Raw genomic sequence first — 10,226 nt, 5'->3', positions numbered from 1 at the left:
GTGCGAGCGCAGTGTTTTGAGGGAAAAGGTTACGAAACCAGAACTTGAAACTAATAAGTCCTGCTTTCAAACTGAAAAGCCCCCTCTTGAATAAAGACAGGGGGGGGGGGGGGGGGGAGAACATCTATTAAAATGTATGTTTAGATTAAACATCTCAAAATATGTGAGCCTTGATCCGACACAACGAGTCCTAATCAACTTGTTTTTAGAAATGTTGTCTGATATCTAATGTCTGTATCAGGTTTAATCCTTGCGATTTTATAATAATAACATCTTTTACTGCTTACAAAAGCCATGGCAAAAAAATGAATGAACGAAAATAAAAGGAATTCAATTCAGTTCAATTTTAAGCACCAAATCATAGCATAATAAAGACAAGACCTCAAAATTAAAAAATAAAACTCATCTTTTGTAGTGTGATGATATATTATTATTAGTACAATTTATATTATCTACTTCCTTGTTTCCAGCACTTTGTTTAAAGGCCATTATGAATCCATCTAATTTCACAGGGTCTTCAGGGTCGGCTGACTCTGTGTGGGAGCCACATCTTCCGACAGCCCGTGAAGGCAGCAGGTCTCTGTACCACTACGCTCAGCAGCAGCTCTCTCTCTCTCTCTCTCTCTCTCTCTCTCTCTCTCTCTCTCTCTCTCGCTCTCTCTCTCTCTCGCTCTCTCTCTCGCTCTCTCGCTCTCTCTCTCGCTCTCTCTCTCTCTCTCTCTCTCTCTCTCTCTCTCTCTCTCTCTCTCTCTCTCTCTCTCTCTCTCTCTCTCTCTCTCTCTCTCTCTCTCTCTCTCTCTCTCTCTCTCTCTCTCTCTCTCTCTCTCTCTCTCTCTCTCTCTCTCTCTCTCGCTCTCTCTCTCTCTCTCTCTCACTCCCTCACTCTCTCTCCCCGTCTGTAACCTAAACAATGCCTCCTACTACAGACCGGAGGACGGCACGTCAGTAGAATGCTGCTCCACCGACTCCTCGCTTAAATGCAACCACCGTAAACATGTGGATACCTACTGAGCATGAGAAATACGGCGTCGGTAAGTTCCATTCCCCCCCATCTCGTGTATAGATGTGTGTGTGTGTGTGTGTATGTGTGTGTGTGTGTGTGTGTGAGTGAGAGTGTGTGTGTGTGTGTTTCTCCTCGCACCGCTGTCCTCTGGCACCAGTCGCAGGGCATGTGTTAATTGTGTGTAGAGGTGAGCTGGGGGGGTGTTTGTGTGTTTTTAAATGTCAGGCAGCATCAGCTTCTCTTTCTTTCTCTCTCTCTCTCTTTCTTTCTTTCTTTTCCTCGGTTGATGGGAGCTTTGCGTTCGGTCAGTGCCGCTGCCACATTGCAAAGCAGAAGGTTGTAGCTCTGACCCTCCCCATGGTTTGCAAAATGAGCTGCCACATTCGGTTTTATTTGTTTTCGCCCTATTCTTCCTTTTGTGTTTGTGTGCATCGTCCGGGTGTCCTCCAATTTGGCTCTGGAGTGTTGTGTATTTGCTCTCGCTGCTGTTTGAATGGGAGAGGAGGAGGAGGAGGTGTGGAGGGGGGGGAAAGCGAAATCAGCTGCTTACCACAGTCAGTCGCTGAATGTCTGTGTACACCCCCCCCCCCCTCTCCAACCTCTGCTAATTCTCTCTCAAAAAAAGAAAGAAAGAAAGAAAGAAAAGCTAATCTGCAAAGACAATGAGAATCTGTATTGATCCTGCTGTATGTGAGGGACCGGGATTGAGTCCTGCAGCCACACACTGCATTGTTACGGGGGGGGGGGCTTCTGGATCGGCGAAGTGAGACAAACAAGCGACAACAAGGCAGCCAAAGCCAAATAAACTGGGGAGGAGAGGAGAGCAGAGGAGGAATAAAAAGGAGAAATAGAAAATCCCACACAGACTTTGTTCTGTTGGTGTGGCAGGAATCTGTCTTTACGCACACACGCAAAATAAGGGCTCATTGAGAGGCGGCTGCTGAGAGGCGGCTTAAATGTCCCATAATAATATTCCCTAGAGATGTTTGCCTCCTCTGTGTGTGTGCGTGTGCGTGTGCTGCTCTGGTCCCTACATGATCCCGCAGCCCTGTGAAAACGAGCCAGTAATCATTTTGTAATTTTTCTGGCGAGCATGCCAGGAAAGAAGTGGCCCCGTAGAAACCTCCTTAAACTAATACAAGTGGTATTTTGATAAGTGTTAAACCATCTCAATTCCACGTCTCCCTCCCTTGCTGTTCTCACTTCCCCCGTGTGAATCATGTGCAGTTGCATAATAAGGCTCCCTGGCTCTTTTATAAATGTTCCCTCTAGTCCTAAAAATGCACTATGGTGCCACCTTGCCACTGTGACCTGAAACCAGTGAGGCACTGGGAACCAGAGACCAGCCTCTGGCCTCTCCTGGTCACACTTGGTCACTTGACTGCTCAGGCTGAATTTCCCCCTGGTTTGGAGTTGTTTCCCTTCCATGTCAATGTGCTAAAAACCTGATGTCACTTACCGGGCAGTTATATTACATCACTCTTAATCCTATCCCGAGCTGAGCCCCCTGGAGCCCACAGCTTCCATATTCTGATAGGAAACGATAGATATCTTCCGTTTTGGCCACTTAAACCCGTTTCCTGTCAAAGTTCACTTGGCTGGATAATAGGAGGACAGTTATTTTCAAGGCTAAATACTCGCCATTGTCCCCAAACTCCAAGAAGGGGCCCTGCTAATGGGATTACGGCTCCTTATCCCCTTCCCCTCCTCAATAACAGCAATAAGACTCTGTTAATTGGCTCTGATTTATTTTTTAATACATGTTTTGGCAGCGGCACACTTCTCTGTGGCCTGGATCTTTTCAGGAAGGAACTTGGGTTTTTTTCTGTTGTGAAATTCCGGTTACATGATCTGCGAAAAACACGCACGCACACACACAGATATGGGGAGGGTCTGTTTGGCAGCACAGGTTGGTCCAAGGTTAAGATAAGTGTATGTGCATCTGATCTGTGGTTTTGTTTGTACTGTACATCGCTGGATGAAGATGTTATTCTGCTGCCATGCAGGATGTGTTCACATGAGGATAACGCTGCACGTCCTGTCACAAACGTTGTAACAATTGAAAGAGTGAGCTTGGGAGAGAAGGTCCAACCGTGCTTAGATTACACCTCGCTTGTCATGCAGCGATAGTTTGTTAATGGAGGTAATGAGGTTACTTTCTGACCATGAGTCACACGACCACAATGACGTATACTGAAGCCTTTACTCTCAGCACAAGATATGCTCAGCCACCCTGCATTTAAATAATTTTGTACTTGTTTGTTATGGTTATTGCAATGTCTCCAAGGCCAAAAGTATTCCATCAGCGTGTCTTAAATGTTTTTTACAAGTGTAAAGATGAAAAAATGTTTGCCCTGATAAAAAATCCTTAGACCAGTATTGATCCTCAATTCTATTTCTATCCTCAGTTATTCACGCCAGGAGGAACGGCTCCTTCCTTTTCCACGAGTTTCCAAAACACCACCTGAAATGGCACCGAGTTACATCACACCTCAGTTGAATTACCGTCATTGATCCACATCTGTTTGTACTTTTCTCTGCAGACGTGTTGGCTCCTCCGTGAATATCCTCTCTGTAGAATTGTGATGAATTGTGCTAAATATTAGCACAAGTAAGTCCCTACCTTAGCCATTTTAAATGTGATCTCCTCCAGGTGCTTTCAGCCAACATTTGATCCCCTTCTGACAGGGAGGCAGGCCAACTAAAGGGGCTTCTGCTGATCCCTGAACATTTGATCTCGGGCCAAATCGAGATGAGATCCGAATGTGTCGCTGTGTAATTGGAAGGTTGCAGCGTTTGATGTTGATTCGCCTTTCTAGCGATGTGAGGCCAGAGGTTGGACGGGGGCCTCTACCATTGATAAAATATGAATGGGCTGTGGGTGAGTGGATTTTAAGGCACCCATTAGCCCACCAGTGGAGTGATTACTGGTTTTTGACCTGAAGCAAGAAGGGTGGGAGATTTATGAGCTGATGTTAATATCTGATTCCTTAATGGACTCGCTGAGTTTGGGATATGCAGACATTAGATTGAGCCAATGGGGGAAATCTTTTGTATCTCTCATGTTTTTACAGGCAAAGGTGGGTTAAGCTGCAATAAGTCAAGGTCCAATAGACTAAACCAGACAAATCAGACTTCCACAGAAGTCCAGAAAGTTTCCAGAAATTCTGAGGAGTTGCTGTATGTCACAATGCAAATGTGCAAGTCAGTTGATCCAGACATTTTTCAGGAACTTTTCCTGCCACCCTCCTATAAATATCTCAGGATGTCAGGGAGGTGTCATACATCTAGAAGACACCAATCTAGATGTCCGCTTGGAAAGACAAAGACTTGAGAGCTTTTGGCTATAGCGGCCAATCCCGGTGTTGATGTGTGGTAAACAAAAACATTTGCTTTCCACAGAATTCATACGTCATGTCTGGCCTCCTGCATGCCCGACTCAGGCGCCACCCCTAGACTGAATGTTGCGGACAAGTTCTTGTTATGAACACATCTGTCCCGCACAATGTCCTTCTGTGACAAGACAAACTTTTAGAATGGAAACAGCCTAAGGGGAAGCACAAAATTAGAGGATTCAGAATTAAGGAAACAGCATCTTGGATGATGTCTTTCTGTAAGTAGATGATGGACAATCTGTCGTTAATGTAACCAAAGACAAACAGACTCAGACTGACTACAGAAAGTACTTGAGGCTGCATTGTGTTGAAGACAGTCCACAGACAGAGTGAGGCCTTTCTCCTCATTAAGGCCGTCTGATACAGCCAGTCGAGCATGTCATTGCTCATCATAATTTAGACACATAATTAAAGCATTTTAACGAGCTGGGTTTGATCCGCGTGCGGGCAAGTTCAGTTCACCGCCAGAGGTTGATTGGAGAAGCTTGATTTAGTGAGTAGCCCTGTTCCATTCTTCGAGCTCTGTGGACAAGGCAACTAGCTCTATCGGGTAGAAGACAGGATGGAGCTGGGGCCTGATTGAATGGCCCCGGGCCCGGTGTCCTCCCCAGGCTGATGTCAGGCCCTGGGCTCTCTGCTGCTCTCCCACGGCTGACATGGCTGGTTCCTCCCTTGGGGCGATGTCGCTATGGTTGATGGAGATTGGAAGGGGTGGGGGTAGTGGGTGGGTTAGAGATGCTGGCGCGTGTCATGGGTGGACTCATTGTCAGGGCATCCACACTGCCCTGTTACCCCCAGATCCAGCCCCCTCCACTCTATAGGGGATTAGCAGGTTGTTTTTGAGGGCCCTGAGGCCCATTCCACCATTATACCCATGATTCCCTAATGCGGCAAGCCCAATCTACGGGTGAGAGTGGGGGGTGGGGCAGGGTGAGGCGAAGCCTACCAGCTTGTAATTGCTTCCTCACCCGTCACCTCATCCCCATCTGCAGAGATAGCGCCCCTTCTCTTCCGTGCGCGCCCACGATTTTGCTCACACACTCCTCCAGAGCGGTCGTTCAGCAGGGACGGAGAGAGTGGGAGGCTCCCTGGTGAATTAAACAGATGCAGTAAATAAAAAAAATAAAAGAAAGCAGCAGAGTTAATCACCAGTCCCACAAGCTGTTCCCTGGTGTGTGCATTATCTAAGGGTTAAATAAATCTACATGGACATGTGACATGTGACGGCCTCAGCTAGTGTTTTATTCATGACTGATTCACACCGACAATAATAGCAATTGTAACACAAACACGGTCCATGACATGGGGACGGAGTTGGAGTTAAGCAACTGCTGGTTCGTTTGTGTTATTCAATTAAATCATTCTCCATTTCTGATGGAGCCCTCCATTATGAAAGAAAACACCCAAAACACAAGAGACAGCAGCGGAGACGGTTGTGTGTGACTTCAGTTGTGTTTTGTGGAACTGAAAACATATTTTCTCTCAACTCCTTTGAGCTTGTCTTCACTACACACACCAGGGACACCCTTGCAAATCTCACTGGACACAAACAAACCAATATGCTGTAATTGTGTGTCCACATCCATGTATAATGTGGAGATGGGCAGCGGGAGAAAGCTTTTATGCATTTTCACTCCAGTCGGCCGTGCTTGCTGCAGAGAAGATGCTTCCACTCAGACATGGCCGAATGATTTCTAGTTTACCAGAATGCATCTGGCTGTTGTAATGGCCATTATTCCACATATGGTTGACAGAAATTATTAGTGTCATATGCTTGTCAGTCTGCTGATTACTAATATTCTTCTCATAGATTGTTGGTTTTCGGGCTGAAACAATCATTTTGAATTATTCTGGTGGTTGATTGCTGGATTAATCACTTGTTCTAGTTAGTTTAAGTCTATTGAGCAGGGGCCATGCACACAACCCAACCCAACCGTTGAACCAAAGTTAGACGCTAATTTGCATCTGTGGTCCCTAGGCAGGAGAATATAAAATACGTGCAGTACAATGCAACAAAACAGCAATTAATTGTAAACAACAGACCTAATTTTACAAACAGTACTTCACATAAAACATTAAGTATACGTTTTATGACTTGTCAGTGACTTGTCCATCTAAAACTCCAAGGAGCTAATTAGTGCTCAGTGTTCAACACATCTACATAAACAGATGAAGCCTTCTGTACATACTCTGTGTTCATTTGCTATGTATTTGTGCACATCTGTGGCAAGCTTACAGAAGTGGACAAAACTGCAATAAAACGGAGCAATACCACCGAAAGTTCAACAAGATGACCATCGGACAATTTTTATTAATAAGAAACTACCACCATTAAACATGTTTGTTGTCATTGTTACATCGTTTGAAACTGACGCATCACTTTTCATATGTAAAGCTTGTATTAATGAGCTTTCAGACGCCGAAACGCACAGAAACATCTTGGCAAACAAAAGAATCTTTTATATTTTTGGTAATGAGACTTTTCTTTGTTTTCATAAAACTGAAAGAAGATTGTGGCTTTTGAAGACGTAAACCCTTTTTCCCCTGCTGGCAGTTAGGCGCTGCTCTGTGTGTGTTGTTGTACAGTTGTGGTTCCCCCATCCTCGATATCAATCTGTGATCCCTGCGTGAAGGAGGTTAATGGGATATGTCCTATTAGGAATTCAGCAGCTTAACTGATCAGTAGCGCTCCTGGAGTGGAGGCAAGTGCAGAGTGTGCATGTGTGTGTTTTTGTTATCGAGGGGATGGCAGGGGGGGAGGAGAAAAATGACTGACGTGCCATTTTCTTAAATGAAGGGGTGCCTGCCAGTGACAATAACTGTGATTGGCGAGTGAGAAGGGCTGTTTACGCGTCGAGCACGCACTAGTGTGGTGCCACAGAGATGTTCGCCTGCGCCGGTCCAGCGTCAGTTATCTGTGTCCCGTGGCTGTAATCCAGGCTCGCATGTATTGACCATAAAGGAAGGAACTACATTGATTTGTACAAGCGTTTGTGTGAGTGACCCAGTGCATTGTAATGACCCCGAGCGCTTCATTTTCCCACAAATCTCACTTTAGTAGCCGCAACCTCTGTTTAACCTCAACTTACCAAAACCAATGTGCTTAATTTATTATTAACACGCTACTAAAAAAGAGTAGCTATGGTCTGTTTGGGTTGAATCTTATGTCATTAATGGATTATTGATGGCTAATTCAGTGTCAAGCCTTGGTTAAAGAACATATGCATAATTTAAGAAAGTGAAGAGGTAATGGTTGGGGTTTTGTCTTGTCTTAAATTACCCAGTTAATTCTTGAATACAGAAGTGTCTTCTAGTGTGATTCACACGTCACAGTGGGGGATGTGCAGCCGCTCACACAGATCACTGTGGTTCACTTCTTTGTTTTGTGACGCTGTTTAATCTATTTCTCTGTGGGATGTTTGACCCTCGTCAGTCCAAATCCAATACAAGGGCAGTTTTTTGTCTCTTCATCTTCTCTTGTGGTGACACAGTAGCATGACACATTTGGATACTGTACATATTCACTCACAAATGCCAAAACAACAGAAAAAATATCAAGTCTGCCAACATATGACACGTGGTTGGATACTTGAGACATGATTAGATTCTGATGGGTAAGATTTTGATATTGATACAATTATTGATATTGGGTAGTAAAACATTTTTGACACAGATATTGGCTGATTATATATTAGCCCAATTTTGTTTCTATTAGAATTTATATTCTGCAGTTTAAGCATAAACCTTATTATGAATAAACACAAAGCACATATACAACCAAATATATTGAACTTGCATGAAGAAAATAAGGATACATCTTGTGTACAATCTTTAATGCATCTGTTTACTCTCAAAAACAACAGTTTTCATAATGGCATGCTGATACCAATATGTAGGTAGACTCATAATGGCATATTGACAATATATGCTAATGTAGGTGGAAGCACCAGCCTTGTCAATTTGTTGGTTGGTCTCTATTTAAAGAGTTACAACCAACGTATCCCAATGATCAGATTGTAGTCGGCCACATTAGTAGTTTAATGTGGATGGATGGCCCCAATAGAAGATGCTCTGAATACAAATCATGCAGAGATAGATATGGCTCAGCTCTGCTTAGTTCCTCTTCATAGCAGGTAGTTCAGGAGTTTATCAGCAGCGAGGTGGATTAACGTCAGCGAGAGGAACATAGACAGAGGGAAAAAAGCAAAAAATCCTCAGACAGAAAGCTGCTGGGTGCCAGAGCTCGACCTTGACTCAGTCTTTCACATTCGCTGTCCTCAAGACCTGCCCTCATCTGTTCCCTCTCTCCTTCTACTTTTGTTTTGGAGCACCCTCAATTAAATGGAAATGCTTTTGTGTTTTTCTGTTGTACTGAATTGGTTTTCCTTTTGCGTCCTGTTGCCTCCATTTGTGTCCGTTTCCCTCTTCCCCCATTCCTCCCGCTCATTCCCGTGGAGCGAGCTGTTTCCAGAGACAGCAGGTCACACTGTGATGACCCTTTTCTCACTCTCTGCCTCTTTTATTCTTCATCTATCACTCACTTTTCTCTCTGGCTTTCTCCCCCTCATCCCTTTCTTTCTGTAGCCCACTTTCTTCTATCTGTGCTGCTGCCAGTTCGACCTTTATCTCTCTTCAGCACGTGTCTCTTTCTCTTTTTTCACTCTCCCCTCCTCTGAATCCATACTCACCTGCCCCAGATATCCCCAGATACTGTGTGTGTGTGTGTGTGTTTGCATACATGCATATGCTGTTTTGTGTGCAAAGTAGCGCACATGTGCATGTTTGTATGTTGTTTTTCTGTGTGTGTGTGTTTGTGGCAGCCCCAGTGGACTGCATGTCTGAAGATGATAAAGTACTATAGGGGCTTTGGAGTGGAACTGCACCGACTGTAGACCGGTTACTCTGCTTCTACTAAACATCCTTCCTTCTATTGGATAAACCATTTACCAGTGAGCAGGTTTTAGCGATGATCAGCACAGAGGCGACCGTGAAAATCTCTCTGGCAAATACAGAGATTTCACACGTCCACCATGGGTATGTCATATTAGTGGTGTATATTGACTGTGAGCTCAGGAGCTGAGGCAGTGACATCGATCGGTTAGGATCCTTCTGTCTTGAGTGCGATTGAACTGTTTGGCCCATCACCATCTCTGTAAAGATCACACCAGGAGGATCCGCTGATGCCTGGCTGATTTCTGGGCAGCAGCCTCTCTGACCTTGCTGTTACCAGCCTTATTACCCGCTCACTTTGTTCCTCCTCTGCTCTGTTTTTTTGGATCCTACATTCGCTCCCTGTCCCCCTTGGAAGTACGTGTACGTGTGCGTGCGTGCGATCTGCTTCCTGCTCTCTGTGTGCTGTTCAGATGATGGCCTGGCGCTCTTCTGCATGTCAACCTGCTGCATGCAATGCACTGGCTCGCGGCCCATGCTCCTCACCTCTCCTCTGGCAGCTCCCCTCACTTCCTCTCTCTGCCCCGCACACAGAAGAGCCAGTTTAATGTCAGGTTGACTTTCAAAAGGTCTTTTCATTGCAGCCCGCTGCTGCTCCCTCACTTGCTTTCGTCACGCCTCCAACAGACTGAAGTGTTCAGGCCAATTGCAATTGATTTTTTTTTTTTAATGCAAGACTGCTCAGCTGTTTGAAATGGCTTTATTTTATAGTAGGAGAACTTATAGGATGGAATGGTTTTTCTCCATTTAGATTTATGGGGCAAAAGAAAAGGGTTACAACTCTGAAACCAGATTTACTCTAATCTGAGTGACAAAGCTCCAATATATAATTACTCAGAAAACTGACTGGTTTTTCCCCGCTGAACGATTCTTGTGAA

The 10,226-nt window shown here is 44.8% G+C and overlaps 1 protein-coding gene across 1 annotated transcript in view; it reads left to right on the top strand.

Annotated features, from left to right (window-relative positions):
- The first annotated feature begins 941 nt into the window (after nucleotides 1–941).
- The window catches only part of dock4b (dedicator of cytokinesis 4b), a 109,164-nt gene continuing 99,879 nt past the window's right edge, over nucleotides 942–10,226 (top strand). The window contains exon 1 of the mRNA XM_061071210.1: nucleotides 942–1,031. Coding sequence (XP_060927193.1) covers nucleotides 995–1,031 — 37 coding nt within the window. The 5' untranslated portion in view covers nucleotides 942–994. The remainder of the gene's footprint in view (nucleotides 1,032–10,226) is intronic.

Source organism: Limanda limanda, chromosome 1 (genome assembly GCF_963576545.1).
Source record: "Limanda limanda chromosome 1, fLimLim1.1, whole genome shotgun sequence".
Taxonomy (NCBI): Eukaryota; Metazoa; Chordata; class Actinopteri; order Pleuronectiformes; family Pleuronectidae; genus Limanda; species Limanda limanda.
The sequence above is the reverse complement of the archived record's forward strand: the minus strand, read 5'-3'. Positions and strand labels throughout refer to the sequence as shown.